Here is a 25,834-nt window from a genome sequence, read left to right as displayed (position 1 = left end):
CTTCTCTGCACATCACTTGGCCACTGGATAAGCAGAACCAGCTCATCCTAACACGGAGCCAACAGTTGGCTCCCGCTTGGCCCACAGGGATGAGATAAGCGGTGCTGCTCCCCGGCTACTGACTCATCTTCTCATCAGGGCAGCGAGACAGTAATGTGGATGCCCAGCCCTGACCAGGCTACTGCTGTCAGGAAAGAGCCAAACACCCAATACTTCATTCTTTTCCTAAATCTGTTTCCAGCCTGATGCTTCTGCAGACAGTACCTTGCAGAGTTACTCACAAAGCAGGCATCTTATACTCCCATTCTTCTCTGCGTGTTGCGGTTGGCAGCACAGCAAGCTAACTCTGTTTCTTGTAGTTGTGCCACAGCTGCTGCCACTGGACAGACACACCTGGATCTGGGATTACATTTCCATTTTTATTGAAATACAAAAAGTGCAAACTGTGAAATACAAGATTGGTGCCGATTAGAAGGAAATAAACAATGTGAACAAATACCACTGTGAAACCCCCAGCTCTGCACCTGACAAACGTCAACAGAAAAGAAGGCAGGGAACACCAGCAACAAAAGCAATGCCAAATATTTTGCACAGGGGCCCCTGCGTGTGAAACAGGAACCAAACTGGCCCTTAGATCTCTGTCAAATTAGCAGATGTTGCCACAAGGCATTCAGATAGCCCCAGCCCCCTCTGCACCACCCACTGTACAACTTGGGTCAGAGAGCGACACAGGGCCACGAAGACAGCGCTAGGTCTTAGCAGAGGGGAATAAGCTAGGTGCTAAAAAGCAGAGGGTTGGAGCAGAACCATTTTTTCACCTCCACAAGGAGAAATGGCTTACTAACTTGAAAGACAAACCAGGGAGGAGACTCTCAGGCAGCTCTACAGAAAGGAAGAAAATGCCAAAGATCAGAAGCCTACCCAGACCCCATCCCCCAGGATCAGTGGGGCCCACACTCTGCCAGCCTGGCTCCTTGTGCAGATGCTGCCCAGGTGTGCAGGCAATGGAAGCCCCAGGCCTCAGCAGATGCAGGTGTGCACAGCTGCCCACTGGCAGAGGCTGTGAGCAGGCCCAGTTCCTTGCTCAAGTCACACAAGGGATATCTCAATAGAAGGTGTTCAGGAGAGCAAAAAGCAGAAGCAAAAGCAGCCCTGGTTACTGTGCCTGCTCCAGGGCCCCCAGCAGCTCCAGCACGAGGAGCAGCAAACAAAAGGGGAAATTTGCACTGGGTCCCTTCCAGGATTTGCAAGCACTTTCCCACCATGAGCAGCAGCAGCTTCCTGAACACCCTCCAGATCTGCTCCCTGCAGGCACTGAACTGGAGCAGGCTGTTATCCCTGCCTGCAGGAGATGCACCAGGCTCCATTTGGCTAAAAAAGGAAATGTTAGGGAATTCACTAAAAAAAGAGGAGGAAAAAAAAAAAAGAAACAGCACCTGCTGAACAAACTCGACACAGAACAGAATGAATCATACAATCACTAAGGTTAAAAGTCCTGCAAGATCATCCAGTCCAACCATCCACCTGTCACCAACAGTTCTCAGTAAACCATGTCCCTCAACACAGAATCCAAATGTTCCTTGAACACCTCCAGGGTCGGTGACTCCACCACCTCCCTGGGCAGCCCATTCCAGCACCTGACCACTCTTTCAGAGAAGAGGTATTTCCAAATGTCCAGCCTGAATCTCCCCTGGCACAACCCGAGGCCATTCCCTCCAGTCCTATCACTAGTTACATGAGAGGAGAGGCCGACCCCCTGCTCACTACAACCTCCCTTCAAGAAGTTATAGAGAGCAATGAGGTCTCCCTTGAGCTTCCTCTTCTCCAGACTGAACAATCCCAGCTCCCTCAGCCATTCCTCATAAGCCCTGCGCTCCAGGGCTTCGTTGCCCTTCTCTGGACACACTCCAGTTCCTTGATGTATCTCTTGCAGTGAGAGGCCCAAAACTGAACACAGTACTCACGATACAGCCTCACCGGTGCTGAATACAGAGGGACAACCACTTCCCTGCTCCTGCTGACAACACTGATTCCGATACAAGCCAGGAAGCCACTGGCCTTCTTGCCTACCTGGGCACACTGCTGGCTCTTGTTCAGCCAAGATATCTGCAGCAATCTCTGCTCTCCCCCTGGAGCACAGCTAAGCTCCCAGCACTGCTCCTGGCTACTGGGCTGGGAATGGCACTTGCTCCTCCAGGGCCTCCCTGCCAAGGGATCTGCAGCTGCATGCAGGGCCCGGGCCTTGTGCCCCAGCACACAAGCACATCCCATCCCAAGTTCCTGGCCTGGAGTTCATTTCTCCCTGGAGAAATTAGCTGGGTTTGCCTTTCCTCTAGGGAGATACAAGCATGGCCAGAATCAGCTGCACTGCTCTCTGTACATGCTGAAGCTGGGGAGCAGGGCGCCTGCATGGATGAAGCACTGGATGCAGAGCACTGGGCTCTTTCAGCCTTCTCTCTCCTCACAGCATGCCCAGGAAGCCTCAGCTCCTAAAGCAAACACTGCAGCAAGTGCACCTTTGTCCTCTCTGTCCATCACAGCAGATGACTGCTGCACAGCAAATCAGTCCTGCTCACTTACTCCAGCAGAGATCAAATGTGAATTAGGAGCCCAGTATCTTTACCTCCAAAACATTTACTTGGTTACTGCTGTGAATGGTTTAGGCCAAACCAGTATGTACCTCTTGGCCAAACAGGGTAGACTCCTACTCTCAAAGGACAGAGAATAAGCAGTCTTGTAGCCTCCACAGGACAAAGTCCCCTCATATCTAGAAAAATCAGGCCCAGCCCTGTCCTAGAACATCTCGCACTCCAACCTTAGCAATGGCTCAGTTTCTTGCTCACTATTTCCACCCACAAGCTGGCTGGCCTCCTCCAAGCCAGCTGCTAGACCTGCACTGCCCTGCCAGGCTTCCTGTGTTAACACCCATCCCTGTTCCAAGTGTAGCAGGAATAGCAACTTCCATCATCCCTGCAGCAGATGTCATTTTGATTACAACTGGGGCAACAACTTCCAATCAGGCTAAAATGCTACAAAAAAGTAAATTCTATTTAGCATCCAGTATCTTTTCATAAAATGAGTTCTGTTTGGTCCAAAACATTTGTCCCTGTTGCCAAATACAGCACAAAGCAGGACTGGCCAAGGCATGCAGGGCACAACAGATAAAGGTATAACACACCAGAGAAATAAGGCTAGAAAGCTGCTCACGAACACCCCATCAGGCCCAGGCTAAGGAGAGGGATCTCTTCTAGCTCTAGGTGACCTGCACGCTACAACCCCAAACCAACAGCGAGGCATCAGGAAAGGCATCAGGCACATCCAGCCCTACGCCTGCCTTGCAGACAATCCAATTTCTCCAGGCATGCCCAGAGCATATAGGATACACCACATGAGGCTTCCATGAGAGGATGGAAGGCAAAGGAACTGAGGAAGAGAGAAGGCAATGCCCTCTGAAGGAATAGCTGTTCCCTCACAGCTTTGGCACAGGAGTGCTCAGCACCTGGGCAGAAACTTGTAAACCAGGCCTGGTACACTACAGAGTGAGGGTTAGCCCCAGTCCCTAGACCTTCCCCTAAGGCCACATTCACTGTTACATTGTGCTAGAGAAAGTTCTGCTCAAACTGAAGAGAAGAAACAACCAAGGCAGTCTGTGTCTGTCAGCACAGATGCACATGCCTGAAGGAAGAGGCCTCGTGTTGCTGCCAGAGGGAAAGGCAGCGATCTTCGTACTTTCAGCAGTCCTGTGCCACGTGGGCACTTTCTCCTTGCAATCAGACTCCCATCTGAGAAAGGACCCCAGCCAGAACCCATGCACAGCCAGGTCTGACACGCACCTTCCAAACCAGGCTGGAAATACTGCTGAAGGGACAGAAAACACCTGAGCTGGATAACTACAGGAGGAAACTCACCCCAGCAAAAGCTGAAGAGTAGCTGGAGTGGGTGACTCCAGAGGGGCTTGGGCTAAATTGAGCTTCTGTGTGTTGCAGTCTGGCAGGTCTATACAGCCCATGTGCTGTAGAACCCATCCTTCACTTGCCTGCCAAAAACTTGTGGCTAAAGTGGTGTTTACAAGTGCAGGACAAGTACCTGAAGCACAAGGGCTGCCTGCTCCAATCAGTGTTTCAGATGCACCTGGTGAAAGGCAGAATGCACTTTCAGTGCAGAAAAATGGCACCTACAGCAAGAACATCTGTGCCACATACCGAGCGAGTCTTGCCCGAGCCCTGACAGCCCAGCTGAAACAAGGAGAGTGAGATGGGGCTGTTGGGAGTTTAAACAACAAAAAAAGATTTTTGCTGAGGAAGGGAAGGGACAGGAGGGCAGAAAAACCATTTGTGAGGGAAGGAGGAAAGGATGGCTGGTCATCTTATAGGGCAGCAGGCTGGTGATGAGCCCTGGAGAAGCTGCACAGACTGGCAGGTGAGGCAGTACTCCACACAGTAGCTGGGAGACCAGCTCCCATCCCCATCTGGAGCAGCAGGTCTCCAGCTTGCTTACACTTTCACCACCATCTCCACAGCCCTCATTCTGCTCATCACCCAGGAGATCAACAGTCCCTTTGTACTGGAGACAGCTTGGTCACAGCCCCAAGACAAGGTGGGAAGGGTGGGAAGGTGGGCACAGTGTGCTGGTGTGGGCTGGCCGGGAATCAGGCCTCCACATCCTCAAAGAGCTCCTTCTGGTGATCCAGCAGGAACTTGGTAAAGGTATTGATCGGGTTGATGGCTTTTAAGGTGATGGCTACATCTTTGGCCCACAGCAGATTTGGGCCAAACACAACTGCCAGGTTGGTGTTTGTCATCTTGTTTCTGTCACTGTGAGCGGATACCTATGGGGGAAGGAAAGAGAACATCGTGAAATCACAGAATTACAGGGGTTGGAAGGGACCCCGAGTGATCACCAAGTCCAAGCCTCCTAAGCAGGCACTCTACAATAGGTCACACAGATAGGCACGCAGATGGGTCTCGAATGTCTCTATAGAAGGAGACTCCACAGCCTCTCTGGGCAACCTGTTCCAGTACTCCCTCACCCTTGCTGAAAAGAAGTTCTTCCACATGTTAGTATAGAATTTCCCATGTTCAAGTTTTAGGTCATTACTCCTTGTCCTATTTCTACGCACCAGTGAGAAGGCCACATCCATTTGCCTCTCCCCTCTCTTTAGACATGCTGCAGAAACAACACAACAGCTGCCCTCTTCCCTTCCCAAAGCCAGAGCTGACAGACTTTCCAGAGCAGATGGAAGGAGGGTGGAAGACAAGCTCAAGACTCACAAGCTCAAGCCTCCAGAAGATGGCTAGGGGAAACACACACAACTTGCAGTATCCAGGAAGCAAGAAGCAACATTTTGCCACTTCTCACATCCCACCATGGCTCAGCAACCAGGTCACAATGTAATAGGACCAAGAGCACTGTCAGCCAATATCTCTCCAGATCATTACTAACTAAAATGATCTTTCTTCTTGCTAGAATAACCTTTCTGTGGCAGCAGAAAGCAGGGTGGACCTGTGACCATTCTTCTAGTCCAATCTTTTGCTCATTCTGCAAAAGATATTTTGCAAAAGGTATTTTGCACCTCCACACTTTCAGCCCCTCTGATACAAACCACATTGGCTTAATGCCTGCCTGCACCTCCCAGTCATGAGACTCCATTCAGTGGAACATAAGGTAAAGAGAGGCAATTTCTTAGCTTAAGATTCATTTCTTCTCAAAGGAAAAGAGGGAGCAGGCGGTCGAGAAGCTGATGCAAGGCACTGGCAACTGAACTAAAAGACCAACTCCAAGCCTTGGAGCAGCTCACCTGCACCAGAAAGGCTGTCAGGAAACGGAGCACATGGTAGTTTTCTTCTGGCAGATTTTGGAGTGCTTTGCGAACGACATCCACACGATTCACTTCTTCCACACCTAAAAAGCAAGTAAGTCTGTAAGAAATTCTCATCTCTCCATGGAAATGAGGATGAATACCTCAGCACACATCCCATCAAAAGCCCAGTTTGCTCTCTCATAGGGTATTCCATGCAGGACCGTCCCTTCCACAGCCCAGGGTGGTATGGAAGATATCTTTGCCCTTGGCCACTGCAACATTCAGGGAAGAGCATACTCTTGTTACAACTCACTCTGGAAGCTGACAACATGGTTGTAGAGGCCAAAAGTGAGGAGGGGCTCAGGCAGCTCTCTCAAGAAGGTCTTGAGAATCACAGCAGGGAGATGGACATCTTCATACTGCTGGAAATCTACCGGCACACCTGAGAAAGTAATGCAGAGACTCAACTCTCACTGGCCAAAGTAGGATCTCCTCCAGACACAGAATGTGATGTGAAGGTTGGAGCCCGGAACCAGGGAAGCCATAATTTAAAGAACATCGAGAGAGTACTGAAACACCGCGTCTTCTAATGGAGTGGAAAAATGTGTCCCAAAAGCATATGCAATGCCCTGCTGAACCCAGCACTAAATCTTCAGAAAATATGAAAGAGATGACCAGTCATCTTCAGTCCCTTCGGCATAACCAGACAAACACGGTATGCCCTATCCTGAGAAACAGGGAAATATTCCTGAGAGACAGGAAAAGGGCAGCAAAGGAAACATGAGTGTGAAGGATTAGGCTTTCCACAAATCAGAAGTACTGAACTTCTGTGTCAGATGCTTCTGCCTTGCAACTCGGGTCATATCCTGGCAGGGCTTCACCGAGAGGCCTATCAGAGAAGTTGAGGAGCCCTGCTGGCCTAGCTCCAACGCAGCTCTAGCAGGACAGCAGGAGTCAGAGAACAACAGTGGCTCTGCTGAGTTGGAGCACTCACCCATGTTGTATTTTTGCTGGACGTCTCTGACAACCTGTGTGTTTGCTGATCTCCGGAAAATCCCTTCTGTCGCAAGAGCTGTAAGGTGAGAGCACATGGAGAAGATTGGTTATGTGGGAGTCTAGGAATGCTAGTATTAACAATCATAAATCCACGCTGTGGGGTGTTCAGGCAATTATCAACAAGTTCCTTTTTTTTTTTTTTTAAAACAGAACTGAAATTCTTCCTGCCTTCAGCAGCAGGCAAAGGATACAAGCAGCATTTACTACTCTTATACAAGTGACAGGATGGACAACTGAAAGAAAAATGTCTCCCAGCCATGAAACTGTACGACCTCTTCAAGGCTGACCCACTTGGGTCAGGCCTTTACATCTTACCCTTGATTATTCTGCTGTGTCTGAACTCACCGTGGATTAGAACAGGGTAGAAGAGAGGCCAACAGCATGGAATTAAGAAGGGCCCAGCCTCCCCAAGCACTTACCATGCTCCTGCAAATGAGCAATGGTCTCTCTGACTACCAGGGGAACAGGAGACTGATCAGGGCTCTTCTCCCGGAGACTGTGGGAAGAGACAGAAGGTTACAAATGACTGGTCCTCCCTGCCCTGCACACAGCCCAAGACATGAAGTTGCCTGAAGGTGTACTAACTTTGACTTTGACTAACTTGGGATGACATAGTATCTTGCTAACTATCTCCCTGATTCATCCATTACTCCCATCATGAGAAGTCATTCACTGGAGCAAGACTGGGCTCGTTACCACACCACAGGAATATTTCTTTGTCCTCCATAAAAATCACCACACACAGACACCAGGGCAGTGGGGTTCCCAGAAGGTAAGGCTGCTAGTTACAAAGCAGGTGAAGAGAGTTAAACTGCCTTGGTCTTTTCCCTTGCGGACAAGGGCAGAGAGAAGCTGACACACGACAGAATGATACATAGGATAATCTTATCTACTCCATTTCTGTAAGGGAAAAATAGCCAACACAGTGGTTGTCAGTGATGCTGAGGCATCCACTGCCACTCTCACATCAGACAGTCCATGTACAGCTTTGTGGTATGCAGCTGTTCACCCCTCAGCCCACTAACAGGCTCAGGCACACATCACCACAGGGTGATATTCAGAAGCGTGGTGTTGAAGCTGGGGAATGTATTCCCAGATTGCTTCAGAGGATCTGTCTGGCCACACAATCCTGGCTCCTCCTCCTCATTTTCCTGCTGCAAAATCACAGTCAAAGTTAAAAATACCTTCGACACTTAGGCAGTATCACTATCCCCTGCCAGTGTCTGCCTGTGTCACTGTGCAGGAATGAGGGCTGGAAATCAGTACAAGGGTGACTACAAACGATATGGAAAAAAACTAAGAAACAGATCTGCAACGCTACTCAGTAAAAATAGCACAGCCCTAAAGACACCTCAGCCAACCTCTAACAGACTTCCTTTGTTTAGACAAAGCTTTTAATGGCATAAAGCTGTCCTCATGGTCTTTATTTTGCCCCTCCCTTAATGAGCCCTAACTACAGAAACAATCTCATCCTAATTTAGATAGGATCTAGGTTCTAGCCATGGAATGAAAAGGGTGGAACTGAACTGAGTCAATCAGAGTCTGGATGCAGACAGATTCTCAGAAGGATGATTATAGTTTTGTAGTAAGTCCAAACTGCAAAAAATTTTACAGCCGTTTCTGCAGCTGTTCAGCTATAAATACAGTGACCTCAAAACAGATCGATCAGGGCAACGGCAACAAAATTCAGAGATACTCACTGTTGGAGCGAGACTCCAAACTGCTGGTTTGCCAGTGGTGTGTGTGGAGACATTGGCTTCTGGGGCACTTGCGAAGGTTTCTGGAGGGATCTGAGATATTCATCATACCTGTGGCAAAACACAGGCTAGTAAAAAGTCACTCTACTTCCCAGAAAGAGCACAAACCCAGCACTGTATGTGACCCACTGCTAACACACTGCTAATATCTCCAGCCTAGCACGGTTGATTTCACTTACGCAAATACAGGACAGGCAGGTCTGGAGCAACACAAACTAATATGACTGCCAGAAAAAAAGCAGGGGGAAAGGAAGATACGTATGGAATCATGAGCTGGAGCAGCTGAAGACCACAGTGCAGGTAGGAGGCTAGGACAGCACTGTTTGAGATGATGGACTAAGATTGTGGTGACTTCAGGAAGCCTCAAAGAGGAGCTGAACCGTGCCAAATGAGCAGAGGAGGTGCCTGACACAACAGATACATGCCACACAGTCTAGGTCAGTGTTAACTTCAGTAACTTGCAGAAAGCCCCTCGGGGTTGAATGGGAGAGGCATGATGGGTGCTCTTATGGAGAAGTACTTTTACTTCAAGGGCAGAACTGGGTGCTGGGATCAAAGACACACAAGAAAAACAGCAGAGAGAAACAACAGTCTTTATAGCAATTTGTACTGTTCCTTCTAAAACCACTGCCTGGCTGGAATAATCCCTTCCTCCCCTTGCCTTTCATCCAGTAAAATCCGCTCTTAGAGCCCTAAACAAATGGAAGATAAGCAACACTCTTACTTCAGCACTTGACTCGGGATTCCCAACTGTTCCAGCTTTACATACTCCTCCAGCTCACTAAGGAAGTTCACATAAAAAATCTTTCGTCCAAACTTAAAGCTGAAAAACAGGAGACAAGTAGGTATGTGAGGAAATAAGAAATCCAGTATCTGAAAAGCAGATTTCTTACAGGCAAGGAGGGCAGGGGTCTCAAAGAAGCATTGATGAGGTAAATGAGTAGGCATGGAGTAGCAGAGATGTTGCTCACACAGCTCTCCAACTCATGTATTGGAGATGCGAAGACTTTGCAGGTCATGTTAGAAGCCCTAACAGAGGCAGCCTTCCTGGATTTCTCCCTCCTAAGGGAGGAACTAACTACTTTTTTGTTATTTTATGGAGTTCAGATTTCAGCATCAATGCAGTGAGTTAACAGAATCTGTACTGATGCTCTCACTTCGTTTTTTATTCTTAGCAAAATCTACAACACATTATTTCTAATTGGCTGGATAGCAAGGAGCAGCAAACTGTATTTTGTATTTCTTGTGTCTGAATATTTTTGAGCTCAGAAACAAGAGGGGACAGCACAGGGTGTGAGGCTGCAGAGCAGACTTCATAGCCTGCACATACCTTGTGCTTCCTCAGAATGCTCCATTATTCCCCAGCACTGTGAGGATTGGGTGAGCCTCCCATAGTGCTTCCTACCTGATCAGAGGCTTGAAGAGAATCAGAAGGGTCTTGATGAACATGGTTGGATGCACAATATACAAGGCTTTGATGTTCTTCTTGTACCTGCCAAGAGAAGCTAAGTGAGGATGAACTGTGCTTTAAGAAGGGGACCAACCTTTTCACAAGATTAAGACATTCTAGATGCTCTGTTCCTTTTGCATTCTGCCTCACCACTCCCCAGCCACCTGTGGCCTCTGCTTTTCCATGCTTCATCCTCATGTCAGGATGCCCAGCAGTCTAAGGGTCCATATTACATTATTCTAAGATCTGCCCAGGAGCAGTGACAAGCCTCACCAGGAAATAACAATTATACCACAGAGCTGACACACTTGCACTGGTTCCTGGTTCTGCTCCTTACCTGTTGTCCTAAGAAATGCAATTTCGAAAGGAGCTGTGCATTCCACGATTCAGCCTGCAGCAGACAAAAACCCACCTCCACAAGCAGTAGAAACAGGCAATAGTAAGATATGATCACCAAGCTACTTGTGAAAAAGGGGAAGGATCTTCTGTATGAGACTACAGAGCAGCATGCTGCACCTTGCCTGCTGTCCCCTACTCACTTGCGATCAAATTCCCTGTAGGCATCCCGCAGCCAGCTCAGGGATGGCTTGTTCTCACTAGTCAGGCCATGGTGTAGATACACCAGAGTGTAATCACTTTCCACATACTGGTCCAGTGTGAATTTCAGGTACCTGAAAACAGACAGCTCATGAATTCACTTCATACTCTGCCACAAAGAGGCTCTTCCTCGTTTTAGTGTGCCATAACAGAGGACTGCATCCTCAGCAACAGAGGTAAGCTCTTTGCAAGGACACGTTCAGATGAAGACGAGATTCCACATGGATCTGGCCTCAGGAATCCAGTACCTGGAAATTACATTAACAGCAGCCTCTGAAGACCCTACTTACCCCAGCAGTTTCACATGGTCGAGCTGATGACTTGGGGGCATCCGACAGGCACTGAACAAAATGACTTTCCTTCCATATTTGTCATCACCTGCAGATTAAATGTCAGAGGTTACAAGAGTTTCAGAACTATGCTGTGGGCTTGACAGCAAAGGGGAAATGGAACATGGAAAACCACCATAACAAGGCAGAAGTCCAAAATGCCAAAGCTGACAGCAAAGATGAACCAATTTTCAGTGGAGTTGTCATAGGCCTAGGATGAAAGCAAAAACCTGAGCACCAAGGGCCTGGCAAACTGGCAACATGAATAAAGAACAGAGTCCATGCTTCAGCCCTGAAGGAAGAGCAAGGACTAGAAGCCAGGAAGCTTCATGGCATATACAAGTGGAGGCCTGCAATACTCAAAGCATTCAATGCTGCAACACTGCTCCTTGGGGCACTGCTCCTGTCACATGCATGCATAGGGAGGCACAGGAAAACCGCCCCTCACAGAGGCAATAACCATTACACCTCTTCTGCATGCAGTCCCAGGCTAACTGTTCATGGTCTGTGTATTTCTTGCTTCACCTAGAGCTTCATTCTGCACACAGAACAAAGCCACTCCACACCCTGGAAGCCGAGAAATTCCCAGAAACAGGCAGCCCCAGCCACATCCCAGAAAAAAGCAAGCATCATCACAAGCCTTTTCTATGGATGGATCAGGTCAGGGTTGCTGGATTCTCCAGGCGGGGCTCATGGGGAGCTGTGTGCTGCAGAATAAGCTATTGTTCACTGCTTCCTAGATTTTTCCATCCACAATGGTATTTTCCCAAAGAGCTGCAAAGCCCGGTATAACTGAGTGTTCTATGTCAAAAACCTATCAGAAAATAATCCCTATCACATTTAGAGCCAAATAACCTACATAGCAACCTTATCTTAGGAAGGACATTCCCAGCCACCTCTTGAGGCTTCAGAGGCAATGAGCTGAGTTTTCCTCCAAATATGTCTTCATACCACAGCATACTTCTATCAGCAGAGCTCTCCAACTCCATGAACAAAATCCAAGCAAGTGGGCACAGGCAAGCTTAGCAGACATGGTAGGGAAACTGAGAGATTTAGATAAGTAAGAACCAGGTCTGGATATACAGTCTATTGGAAAGTCTGGTTCTCTCCTAAACAGGCACACCATCCAATTCACTTCCATAGAGATGGCCTGCTTTTTTAGCAGCAGTGGAGGCAACATTGTTCCTTTAGTGTGAAGAATTCAAGTATTCCCATCTTTCTGGCTAGTAACCCGGCTGTGCTTTATTGTCAATTGGGAGAAGAGAGCAGTGAAAGAGGTTACTGAGGTTACGATCAAGAATACCCACCTCCCTTTCCATGGCACAACCATCCCATTCAAACCAAAACACAGAAAAGCAGCAAGGATTTACACTTACACAGGACAGCCCTGCAGCACATCATTCCTCTTGAAAGATATCCTATTCCTCCTGCTGGCTTTACAGCATTCAGAGCGTGCAGCTGTTTTTTCACACTTGCATGGGCTCCAGAAGCCAACTATTGTCCAGCTAGACTTGCCATGCAACAACTGAGATCTCACATTAACAGCAGAACAAACCTGAGGCTTCCAGGAATACTGTCTGTTAGTAAGAGATGACCACTTGCTGCTTCAGATAGCAGCCAGAGAACTCACATACACAGGCCGTGACACTAAGAAGCCATTAACCCTGTCTTTTACCTCCATCCTGGACAAAAGAACTCTCTCTCTTCTTGTTCACCTCCATTTTTCAAGTTTCATTTTCAAGCCACTCACCAGACAACACAAGACAATTTATTGATGCACACAAGCCAGAGCCTCTACAAAGGTTAGGGGCACCTGAGGCAGCACCAGGTACGGACCAGGAAAGGGCTGGTGTAGGCCATCACACTGACATACACATGCGCAGGTAAGGGGCAGTTAGGGAGGACACATGACCCAGAAAGCAGGACTAGGAGAGAGTGATGCAAGGATCATCTGGAACAACCAGATACAGCCACAGCCAGGCCACAAGACCAACATCACATTGCACATCCCATGGTAGCCCACTCTCTGCCTAGCCCAGAGTTTATTGGTAGCTTGCTATGAGCTTTAGGGCTGAATCAAATGCACATAAGCTCTCTAAAATACAAAGATGAAGGCTAAGAAGTGCTGGAGGAGAAGATACCGCACATTTTGACTCTTCTGCTCGTATGGCTTTGTCTAGAAGACAAAGGATCCTGCCCACATAGAGCACCAAGAAGATGGTAGCATCTGAGAACCTGATGAGTTTTACAGCAATGAAAGAAGATGGGGGACAGATCTGTGCAGATTGTAGCTCTTGTGCTGAAGTCAGAACAGGTGCTACCTTCAGTTAACTGAGGCTGTGATTCATATTGAAGGGGATGGTTTGAGGGCCTGCAAAGAGTGAAGGCTCGATCAAGGAAGGCTTCATTGTGAAGAACTACAGCACAGCACCACTTTCGTGTGATGCTGCAGGTGACCACACAGTTCAGCTTCCTGGGCACTGACTCCCAGCCTGGATAAATCACAAATCAGGAACCAAACAGCTTAAGCATCTTTCTCTAGAATGACATAACACTTATGGTGGGGCCTACACAAAGTCCAGAATCTCATCGTTTTAATAGCCTTGGATAAAATGTCTAGGATTGATAACAAAAGAAAAAAGTGACAATCTAGAGAGATGGCATGCTTCTCTTGGATAATTTCCAGGGCCAAGTATACTAAGAGATTACCCACTGTCATTCAGATCACTGAAAAAGGAGTGACCCTAAATGAATTTCTGCATGAGCACTCCATACCCATCACTGAGTTCTGGGTTTCACTTCAGTTTCGTCACACTGAGCTCAGCTTGTCAACAGAGAAATGCTTAAAGTAACTGAATGACAACCCTGTTTTCTCCTGACATAAATCTGATCCGTCTGACTTCTCCAGATATATTGAAATTCAGCTCCTGATCGTTGAAGATAAACAATCAGTTGTTGCAATTTATAAGCAAGAATGTAAGGCCCACTCCATGCATTCTTGATTGCCAGAAGAAACTGCCTCCAGGTGGCCTCTGCCTCAGGCCAAACAAATCCTTACTGCATCTGATCTTTCCCAGATGCTCCATCCCTCACACTATTTGTTTGCTCGTTTGCAGTATTAATCAATTAACTACCTCTTTTTTTTACTCCTCCTTTGCAATTGCAAGTAGCTAAGGTTTTCTATTGTGCACAACTGTAGACCATGAAGTAATTACTCAGCTTCTCAGGAATAGTTAACAGCTAACCAAAAAAGAAGCAGTTATACACTTTGGTACTCACAGAGCCAAACCATCAAAGCAGGACCATACTTCTAGAAGGAATGAAGACTAAATACTGAAACTAATGTTTCAGATGGCAACCTGTATCAATGCAAACATATCAGGAGAAATTCATATTAAGGTAGCAGCATTGTCCTGAGACAGAACCCTATATTAAACATATCTGTACAGCCAAAATGGAAAATAAAACACTTGACTTGCAAACCTTACTTTGTACTTTTAAGTGCTTCTCCTGAAAATTACCAGTCAGCCTTTCTGCCACAGTCTGATGTTATCAGCTTAGCCAGCAATAGAACTGCAGTCTGGGGACCCAGTTCATTCATCAGGTACTCTCAGTCAAGCATCCACCTTGATGGAAGATTCAAATGACAATAAACTGGTACTTCAATACTGAGAGAATGCAGACAGATCAGATCTGACACCAAAGCCAGTGCTATCAGAAAAACAACAAATGGGCAGTTTGGGGATGAGGAAGGGACATCGCTGCAGAAATCTGGAACACCACTCCAAGTTTCACAAAGCTTAGGATGCTTCAGAGCCACTGTCAGTTTAAAAAAACAACAACAACAAAAAACACCTTCTCTAATATAATTTCAAGTCTCTGCTGAACACAGCTGAGCAGTGTCTAAGCATCATCAGTAGATTTCTTTTTTTATATCTGTTGAACTCCACACAGGATTCAACCTCACAAGAAAAGAAAGAAGCCCAAAGTGGCAGTATTTTAGTACATTGTATCTTCCACCTTGACATTCCCAATATTTAGACACTGCCAGAATTATAAAGCCTCATCAAGTGACTTAACTGATATAAAACAAAACCCTAAAGAATCAGATTAGAGAATGCAAAATTGGAGGATGTCTCCAACAGAATACAGCAAACAGGGGAGAAGCATCCATATAATGAGGTGATGAGGATCAGCATTTCCATGGACTGAACAAAAGTTCTGGCCTGCTGTTCAGAAACAGCAGAAAGAATTTCACACCAGAAGAGAATTTCATCTGCACTGAGGAGTGTGAAAGCACTGGCAGCCAAATTCTTAAGGCTTGGGATTGAAGTCCAGAATAAGAACAAATGCTCAGCAAGAACAGAGTAGTTTAGCACACAGCTTCAGGCTAGAACGAGGCACAAGTTACCAAAATACAACATCTCTGCAGCCAAATGCAGAAGAAATTGATAACAGTAACTTTCATCTGGAGAATCCAATTGTAACACCAGCTGCATAATAGGTGAATGCAGCAGCAGGTCTAACAAAGGGAAAGGAAGCAATCCTAGGATGAACTTCTAGAGCACACATGACAACAGGGTAAGCATTCAAACTGAGCAGGACCAGCAGGCCACCACCAGAAGAGGACCAGAATTGACACGGAGTCCGGAGAGCCCCAAAGCACCACAGGGAAAGCCCACAGGTCAAAGTTGGCTCAGATGATTCCGCTGTGCCTCAGGCAGAGGTGCAGTCCTCAGAGAACAATTTGGTGCAGCCTTTGGACTCCTGAAAAGTTGCCAGCACGGCCTGAGGCTGAGCAAAGTTTGGGCTCCCTTGAGATAACCCAGCTACAGGCCACAGTCATGCTAAAGGAATACCAGGATCTACAGTATCACAAAAAATCTACCTACCTGGTTGGGCCCCATCAAGTGCACCCTGGTCTGGAGGAACAGAAACAAAGTTATAGCAAGCCAAGTTTTGCACTCTTTCCCACAAAGTAATCTTGAGTATGAAGTCTCAGTATCTAGTGAGACTACCACTGAGATGCATTCACTTGCTGTCCTGCAGCAGTTAAACCCCTTCCACTTTATCTTTTCTACAAGCTCCTCTCTCTTCAGAGCAACCACAGGTACGAAGTAGAGGTGCTTACTGTCGAAGTAGAGGTGCTTACTGTCTTCCATGACAGCTGGGTGTCTTTCTTCAGACTGCAACAAATTCATTATAACCACAATCCAGTTTCTGGACCTTGTAAGCTATAGTTACACTCCCTTCACCAAGAAAATGGCAACTGCTGTACTGCTACTTTTAAAAGGGTTTAATGCAACTAATTCTGTCACTCAAGGTCCTTCAAAGAGCCACAGAAGCGTACAGCGGATGGCATCACACTGAATAAATAACCAATTATAATACACCTAACAGCCTGTTTGGAAAGAAGCCCAAATTCACTAATAAGAATATGAGGACAGTTTAGACCTACAACACAGCTTCCAAAGCAAATCTTTTTATTAGATTCTGAATTAAAAAAGAAAAAAAAAAAAGAAAAAGAAAAAAAGAAATTGCCTATTAGAGGTGAAAAAGTGGTTTCTTTGGAAAGGGAAAAAGCTATGAAAGTGTTTATTGCCATCCCCGCACTCCTTCCATCACCAGCTACATACACTCTACAAACCCAAATGGAACTGTTGACATAGAAGGATGAGCTGAACAGAGCCCTAAAGAGAAATACTTTGTTCCATTGATCTCCCTTAGAAACTTACGATTCTCTTAGAAATTCTGCTCCCACGATCTCACATCTCAAAACATGGAGCAAAAACTTTGCTTTCTTTACATGGGCCCAATTCTACGGAAGCAACACATCATTCTGTATCATATGATACTCTTTAAAAAGTTAAAGCCATAAGCTACAACCAAATACAGCAGAACTGCCAGTGTCCTGTGCTAATGGAGCCAACAAGAATGCATCATACTGGAATGGAAAGGATCCTTAGTTAGTAGGGCCCTTTGCTCACTACACCGGCCACCAAAACAATGCTGCAACAAACTTCTGACATCATCTTTGTCTGCAACTTCTGCCTTTGCCTGCTTAGTGCAACAGTAGCTACTGTGACCTAAGTTTAGATCTCCCCAGGTCATTCACCAACAGTGACAGCAAATGATCAGCAATAGTTACAACTTCGGTACCTGCAGCCAACAGCCAGCTACAATGGTTTTCAGGTAGGTTTGGTATCACGCACCAAGAAAGACATCCTCTGCAGCCTCATAACATTCAAGAAGGTGCACTCCTTGCACATCACCTTGCTTCCCCACCTCAATAGCAGGTCTTACTACGCACTAGCATCAAGCCTTCTCTGCGAGGACACAGTCCTATGGTTACCAATTTAACGGTGTGAGGAAGCAGATTCCCCACAAGCCTAGCAAATACATGCTCTAAGCTTCCGTAAGGCCTTGAGGTTATCAGGTAGAGACTACGCAGTTGATAGCAATGGCCGGTCTCCTGACAACTGCTACATCATCTCCAGCTCCACACCACCAGAAAATTCATCCGCCACCTCCATGTTAAGCTCCAGTCTTCCTTTTGCAAAAGGAAGAAAACAGTTCTTGTGGAAAAATGGGAATCCTGATGAATCTCATACAGGTTTGCCTATTGACTGCAGAGGTGGCAGAGCAGTACTTCTGACTGGGCGGAAGAACGAGGAAGGAACGTGTTAGAAGAGAACAGTCAAGAGACATGCTCTTCCCACACATCCCAGATTTCAAGTAGGAACACCTTCAGACTGATATTAACTATCTGCCATATTCCTGCAATTCAGCCTCTGCTGAAATTTGAGATTACATCACACGAGTTTGCCTCAGTCTTAAACAGATGGAAGCAGAACCTCTGCCATAGCAGAATTTGCATTAGGAAACAAAAACTCTGAACAGAAGCTTGGGATAGCTCATCAACAGCCTTCAACCAAAAGCCTGTGCTTCCTCCAAACGCTGTGTGATGTAAGGAAAAAACCACACTTTGCAGAAGTGGTTTGTGCAGTGAAACCCAGCCACCTCTGCTCCAACTTTTAGCCACATGCAAAGACAAATTTATCCGCTCGCAAAAAGGGCAACTCAAAATCAACAAGAGCACAACACATGCAGTCCTCTCCATGGCCTCCCTAAAATGCTCCAGAAACAGACACCTGAAGGCTGAAGTCTGTAAGGACAGGCAAAGAGTACCAACTCTTTCTTTCAGAAAAGCACTATATCCCAAAACCAACAGAAGCTTTCCCAAAACTAAAATATTCATAGATTCATAACTGTCATTGCAATCCCTTGGAACCATAGTCTGGAAGCCTCTTGCTCTGTCTTCCTGTGACACACCACCTCTAGGGACAGCAATGCCATGCCAGCAACTTCCAGGGCAACAAACAGCCTCTTCCAAGGAAGATCCCAGCCCCCAAGAAGAGACAGGAGCACAGAGCACAAAGGGACCTTCCATGGAACTGCTGCACTATTTTGAAGCACATAAAAAAAAAAAAAGAAAAAAAAAAACCACCACATTTTTCTGGCAAACCTTGCAAAATGTTTATGAGCCATTTTCTTCCCCTTAAGGCCAGATAGTTATGATATTCACATGCAGCATGACTTGCACTGAGTCATAAATTAAAGTCAGATAGAAAATGAGTGGGTTCAAAACAGTATTTTTGTATTGTTTATGAACGTTGTGCATCATCCTGCAATAAGCAATTACTGCTCTGACCACGCAGGATAACCCTGGGGTCTCAGCCTGGGGATGGGAACCAGCCTTCTGCTCTTGTCTCAAAATAGCATCAGCACCCAGAATACATTTCAGGGAAAGCACAAACAGAATTAGCCATAAGCTTTCTACTCTACAGTGTAAAACAGGGAAGGACACAGAAGAGAAAGCTAATAAAAAAACAGAATGGATAAAACTACCCTTCAGCTGCTGCTGTTTGCCAATATTTACAAGAAAGCTGGGGTGGAGCCACCTGGTTCCACAGCAAATGTTCACTGCAGCTAAAAGTGCTGACAAGCATAACTTGTCAGTACAGCCAAATCCAAACTGTTCCATTTCAATCCTCCAGTGTGACTTTTTACTCCTCAGCTACTTTTTCCAGATTTTCCCAGATTGCTCACTTCCAGTGACAGCCCAAAGAACATTAACAGTTCAGAGAATCAGACAGCATAGTGTTACTAATTATTGACCAAGAAAACTGAACAAACTGCTTCACCTCAGAACCCAGATTACGATTCCAGACCCTTTGATCCACTTTGTAGTTTCCACTTCCAGGAGATGAGACAGCAGAGAGTCTCACAAACCAGGGGCCAGCAAATCCCCTACTCAGAGCTGTTTCTTTACTTAAGTAAGGCATTGCACCACATTTTGTGGGGAAAACTATCAAGCATTTTCAAATAAATTAGCTCCGGTGAAAAGCCCCTAACAGCCAACAACTGACGGCTCTTTGAGATGCTGCTGTGCTATATAGAGACACAAAGCCAGAGAAACACTAGAAACACAAATTCAAACCACAGTGAAGAGGGCTCCTTCAGAAAGCAAGCACACCTCCCAGGCAGACACCACAGCTCCCTGACCTCCTTCCAGGAAGTGAGGAAATTCTTTGTGCACTGCGCTAGACATCTGTGACAAATGGCTGCTTTCCAACAGCGCTGAGATGCATCTCCCTCGCAGTGACACTCCATTCACAGCGCTTGTACAACAACCACTGCGTTACCTCAGAACAGAAATCCCACAGAAAGACTGGTGCTCAGATCAAGAGACAGCCCTCAAAGTGTATCCTTCTCTGAGCTGATGACATTCCAGTCTTATCAACGTCTGTGATCTAAGCACTCCTGCTAAGCTCTTTGGTTTTGTCTGGGGTGAACAACAGTATTATTTAACTCACTAGCTCCCAGAGTTTAGAAACGGTTTCTTCTATCATTATGTTCCAGCCACTACCAGTGAAATGGCAGGAGTCCACACATCTGTTCCTTCCCAATTTCAGCAGCAGGAAGATTTGTGCAGATTCATATTGACTCCAGTCCTGAAAAGCCAGCCCATGGAAAGGGTTACTAACATATCTGCAAATCAAAGCACTTGTAGAAAAACTGGAAGACACAATGGCTCCAACACTAAATGCCTGTCATTCAGCAACAAAGACACAGAGGGAGACAAAGAAGGGTGAGGTTTTAAGTTGGCCATTACCCTTTGTAACATGAGAGGACAATAGAAAGAAACCTCATTCTAATGACAGCTCAAGACTGATATCCAGACAACACGTGCCAAGGTAAGCTGCCCACAAACATTTCCCCTCTGATCAAGCCCTTCTGCAGAACAACCCTTGATCAGGAAGACTCCAGCTTGTGCCTCTGCTTCTCTGCAAATTCATATTTGGGGCAAGAACCAAGGTACAGAGAAATAGCAAGGGAAAGGGGATGATGTGGCTGCAGTTGGTCAAGTAGGAAGTCTGTCAAGTCCCAACAGGTTAAAAAGGCTTTTTTTCTTAAACAAGGAATGAAAGACAAACTAGAATGACCCTTCTCTCAGACTTACCGTAGCAAACTGAAAACTATCTCCAGCTGTCTTTCTCATGGAGGCCCCAGTAGGAAACCACCGAGAGTTCATGCAATTAAAGTAATACTGGTAAGACAACCATACAGAAGAAATCAGAATGCTTGTGACTCTGAATGATCACCTCCTTACTTCCAGTGGGCTTTGGGCCTCTTCTCCATTTTTCAGCTCTCTAAAATATGCCATGTATGGACAGGATGGCAAGCTCTGGCCATTCAGATACAGTAGAGCTTCCAGACCTACTCAGTCAGCTGAGGAAGCTCACAACTGTGCTGCATAACCAGGTAGTTTGGGCAACACTATCATATAGAATCCACATCCTGTGCTCAAGGCCACACCTAAAACAATTCAACAAAAGCAACCAAGTCCCACTAATAATATAATCAAGACAACAACAGTCGAGAAAGAATGCAAGTTTAACCAAGATCAATGGAAAATTAAAACTTATTGCAAACAGTCAAGAAGTTCAGTGCTTCCTTTTCTTTATGATGCCAGCTGTCATTGCCACGTGGGCATGGCAGATGCTCCCACCACTGTATCAGAAAAGAGCCTTCCTCAGCCCAGCTGCAAAGATATCAAAGGAGAAAACAGAAAAAAGGCCATTACCTGCTACTTCCACAATGTGGTGCCTGGCGATATCATAGTAGGGATCATCCCACCGCAGGTGAGTGACAGCCTCAGGGGAGCCTTTGGAGTCTTCTGCACAAAACATATGGAATAACCACTTAAAAAAATGGATCTGGATATCTGAGCTAGTTTCCCTGACCTTCTTTGGCAACAGTTCACTGCGCAGTAATTGAATGGATTCATACAGGCTTTTAAAGCCCAGTTTTCCAGACCTATCTCCCACATGGAAGTTCAAGACTCTTCCACTCAGGCAGATCAAACTATCCTGTAAGAGTCAACAAGAGAGGATATTTCAGGCTTTACAGTGTGTCTATGCTGCCACCACTAAACTACAGTTGGTGCCATAACTGAGAAGAACATATTTACATCACCTGGCTTTGAACTTTTAGCGTTGTTCAATGGAAGAGCTAATCTACTTGGGTGTGGTGCAACAGAAATGCACCTATAAAGCTTTTATGAGAAGCTGGGACTTTCTACACATGTAGATATGGCCACAATGTTGCAGGAGAAACAGCTCTAATTTGGCCTAAACCCAGACCCCAAACAAGAAGGATACTGACCTGATTTGGGAAAAGCAGGGTCTTCATCTGCAGGCCAGTTCTTGTCATCTATGGAGGCCAGTTTGAGCTGGCTGAGGGACTGGTTGGTATCATCCAAGTTCAGGTCATCCTGAAGCTCTGAGAGTGGATCTGCAGCCATGGTCTCCAAGTATTGCAGTTTATTTTGCAGCGTCTAGAACAAGATCTGCAGAAATCACTAGGTGAGACACAGAAATCATAGTTTCCATCCCCAAAAAACTCTCCTCACTGATTTTTCCCAAAGCCTGCTTTATCTTTACCTATCCAGAGGCCACGTTCCCCTCCCCCTCTTCCTCCTCCAAGCCAGGAGCGCTGACATATGTCAGATTCTTTTGTGTCAGTTGCTATCAAAAGCACATCAGGAGCCTACACCAACCCTCTCAGTGAGGCTGTTTGACCACAGCTGTTTCCAAATTAGTTTCTCTCCTCAAACCAGAGCAGCAACAAAATGCAGAGGAAGGCAACAGGCTATGCCAGCCCCTGCCCAATACACTCACTGCAGCTAAGAGCTCCCCTCCCTCTGACGAGCTGGCAGATAGCCCAGCTGTTTCCATAGCTGGCCCAGTGCTGGAAGCTTTCCCAGGAATCACCCCCCCTTCTCCCCATGAGGGAGGGTCAGAGCTCTCATCAACACCAAAGCTGGTGCTTCAATGTGCTGGGATCTGCTCATAGAAGCAAACAGCTCAGAGCTTCTTAAAGCAGGATTCTGTAGGCTAGTAAAACAGAGAGAACAATGCGCATAAAACCCTAATCTCCTTTCAGCATCACCCAGCAAATACTTCTGCTGAAGAATTGCAAAACTACAGAAATCATTCCTTCAATATAAAGCCCTATTGCTAGAATGAGTATTTTTCACCAATACTGCCATACTACTAAGGATAACAAGGAGTTAAGCGTGTGCAAGAAACAAACCACTGTGTTTGCTCTTGCAAATATTTCTCACCCTTACTTGAAGCAGCAGTTTGTCAAACCCAGAAGTGAGGTAGCACAACAAAGGCACCTCCTAAGGGCACTGATCCTCAGGGAAGACCCCCAGGAAACAACTGTCATCCATTAGTGTCAGTCTGCTGGAAACAAGCAAGGAAACTCAGGACAGGACAGATACGCTGACCTGGACTGCTCAAACAGACCTAAGTCAGCATCACCACATGGACAGTAATTCAACAGCAAACAGGCAGTAAGCCAAGAGGAACTGCAGAAACACAAAATGACACCTTGCATCAGCAAGATTCCCTGTAACACCGCTGCTCTGACAGGCTTGTGCTTGTTTTGCCTTACAAGGGGAGCAAAGAGCTAAAAGATGATCTGAGGAGGCACACTGCCTTTGTGTGGGAATAAGATAATCACAGTAAAGCTATTTCCTTTAGCAGAATGAAGGGAGCAACTATATATTGCATCTTCCATCCCTAGAGCTTGACTGTGTGTATCTATCCAGGGAAAATGATCAAGCCCTGAGGACATGACCTGCAAGAGACCAAGCACTGGAAGGTGTCACAGCCATGTTCAGGGCAACACTGAAGACCAAGCTTGGTGTATTTTGAGAGAAAAGGAAATGGAACAGTTACCATTTGTTCCCTCCCCCTAGATTACTACAAAAGCTTACCTCCTGTCATCCCTTATCTCTTACCCACCAGTTTACAACCAGTTTTCACTTCTCTCAGGCTCCCAGAGGGCAAGGGCTAAGCAAATGAAATTAGATTCCCGAAATATGAAAGAGCAAGATGCATCTGGGCAGCAGATAGTCAAGGCAGCATGGCAAACACGCAGGGTCTGACCACTGCAGCTAAGCAGAGGCCCAAGCAAGGCCATTCCCTGCCCTCTCACAAGGACCAAGAGCTGCCTGACCTCTCTGCTCCCAGAGGTTCTGGCACGAGCTCATGGTTCAGAAGAACCTGATCCCAGAGGAGCAGAGAGCAAGAAATCAGGTTCTTCTGAACCATGAGCTCATGCCAGAACCACGCAGCAACGAGGCCAAATGACAAGCAACTCCCCACCCCTAGCAACTGCTCTGATTTCTATGGTAACACCAGGCACCGATTCCTATGACTCAGTGAGCTGAAAGCATTCCCGCTGCAGCTCAGCAGCCCCACCGCCCAGCCCTGCGCAGGGCTTTCAGGGCACACAAAGCGTACGCAGCTCCCAAGCACTCCTCACTCCAGTGGGCAGAGGCCTCACCTACCTTCAGCTGCTACCATGCGCTGACCCAGGGACATGCCTTCTACACCAAGCTCTTGAGGATGCCCTGTACAACAGTGTCCCCTCAGCAGTCTTGATGCTCTCAAGGACCAAATCCAAACCTTCCTACAGAAGAGCGATAGTACTGCCACAGGGCCAGCAGGACACCAAGTTTCCCTACTTCTCACTACAAGGACTACAGCTTGGCTCCAGAGTCAACTGGCAGCACATCGTCAGAGCCATAAATGTTGGTTATTTGACAGCACTGGCAGAATTCCCCTTTGGCACGCTCCTAGAATTAATGCTAGTGTGGCACCATGAGGAAGAAGGAGGTCACCAGTAGGATGTCTACAGTTCCACACTGCAGAAACCAGGGGGTATGCTTCTGGCCAAACCTGCCTTCCCCCTTGGAAGTCAGAACAGGCTCCCCAGGTATCTCCTTGCACTGTTCACTAGTAGGTAGGCAGCTCTGTTTCTCAACTCTAGGTTAGTGCCTCATGGCAGTTAATGGCAGGAGAACCCAGAGAAGACCTCTTAGATTTCAGGTTCTGCTTGTGAAGCAGACCGTAGGTCCCAGAGAGCTTCAGAGGGCTTTCTGCAGAATTTCCCCTGCCTTTTCCCACCGATGCAAAAGACAGAATCACGAAATCTCTCACATCATAGCAATTCAGAAAAACATAATGCTCAAAACGTCCAGGAACTGGTGGGCACTGAGAAGGAGAGCCGGAAGTGAAAGCTGGGAGGTAAGAAACTAAACGTGGAACTGAAACCAGGACAGCTCTAATGCTAAGGTCCTCACAAGTCTACACACTTCATTTTCTGAATGACTGCACACGATTTTTTCCATCTCCTCAAAACGAGCCATAAGCAGGACCTGCCACTGACTGGGACATCCATCCTGCATCAGTGCATCATCACAAGGGTGAAACGACTGTCAGAGAACAGCACATCACCAAACATAACACAACCTAAGAACATCACATTCAGTGGATAATTACCATGACGAGATGCAAACCATACACCTGCACGGCCAATCACAACGCAAGGACAATTACGTTCCCAGATTTAAAAAGTTAAAAGCCTACTTAAACATTTCAAACAAAAGAATCACACTTGGAACCAGAAGCATTTCTCTAAAGAGCCAACTGCTCCCATTCCTCCCAAGCACTTTCTGCTCCTCTCCGAGCGCTCTCAGCATTTGCCAAGCCACGTGCTTTGCTCTCCAGCCAAAAAAAAAGACTCTTTTGCTAGCAGAGATGCGGTGCAGAACAGCACGTTCCGCAGGAAGGAAACCTCAGCCCTCTACAACACAACCTCCACACAAAGTCTGAGCGGGGAACTCCTCAGACAAAGCCCTGTCCCTGCTGCCACCCGCCACTCCCGCCGGTTTCACTTCAATCGCAGAAACTTCTGTTTTTCCGTACACTTCAACCAGATTCCTGCACCGCGCTGCAGCCTTCACAGCAAACACAGCTCGCACGGCAAAGCACAGCAGGAATGAAAGCAGCAGAAGTAACAACTCTTACCAGGTACAGCCCGCGGGAGGGCTCCTCTTCCCGCTGCAAAGCGTTAGTCGCTCAGCAGCACACCTCGGGCGTTCCCGGCCTGCACACGTAAAGCCCCGGGACGATTCTCCCCGGACACACGGCCGCGCAAGGAGCCCGGCTCAGGCGCCCAAGCGGGGCCGCTTCCCGCCCGGCCCTCCGGCACCTCCCCCTCCCCAGCAGCCCAGCCCGGCCCGGCCCGGCCCCGCAGCCTCCCCGCACAAGACAGGCCCGCTAACACCCGGCCTCGGGGCTCGGCGCTCTGTGCCCAGCCGCGTCGCCCGCCCCCTCCGCCGCCGGTACCTGCCGTCTCCTCTCGGCCCGGCCCGCCCGCCAGGCCCCTCCGGCATCCGCCTCCCGCCGGAAGCGCTCGCTGCCTG

The 25,834-nt window shown here is 47.1% G+C and overlaps 1 protein-coding gene across 5 annotated transcripts; it reads right to left on the bottom strand.

The window, feature by feature from the left end:
* Positions 1-1,834: 1,834 nt before the first annotated feature.
* Positions 1,835-25,834, bottom strand: ARHGAP1 (Rho GTPase activating protein 1). 5 transcript variants are annotated; one of them, XM_042868710.1, is made up of 13 exons: positions 25,758-25,834; positions 21,718-21,901; positions 21,137-21,229; positions 10,951-11,038; positions 10,603-10,734; positions 10,019-10,105; positions 9,338-9,436; positions 8,557-8,664; positions 7,276-7,352; positions 6,795-6,872; positions 6,114-6,242; positions 5,798-5,901; positions 1,835-4,828 (listed from the first exon to the last, which is right to left on the bottom strand). In XM_042868710.1, the coding sequence occupies exons 2-13, from the start codon at positions 21,854-21,856 to the stop codon at positions 4,649-4,651; spliced, it is 1,314 nt and encodes a 437-aa protein (XP_042724644.1). In that variant the 5' UTR covers positions 21,857-21,901; positions 25,758-25,834; the 3' UTR covers positions 1,835-4,648. The 5 variants fall into 5 exon arrangements, with proteins under 5 accessions (XP_042724644.1, XP_042724686.1, XP_042724675.1 ...); XM_042868752.1 differs by having other exon boundaries at positions 21,137-21,226; XM_042868741.1 differs by having other exon boundaries at positions 21,718-21,889; positions 25,758-25,806.

The sequence above is a fragment of the Lagopus leucura genome, unplaced genomic scaffold (assembly GCF_019238085.1).
Source record: "Lagopus leucura isolate 7727_CA_CO unplaced genomic scaffold, USGS_WTPT01 Super-Scaffold_1, whole genome shotgun sequence".
NCBI lineage: Eukaryota > Metazoa > Chordata > Aves > Galliformes > Phasianidae > Lagopus > Lagopus leucura.
This window is presented reverse-complemented; position numbering and strand designations above follow the sequence as displayed.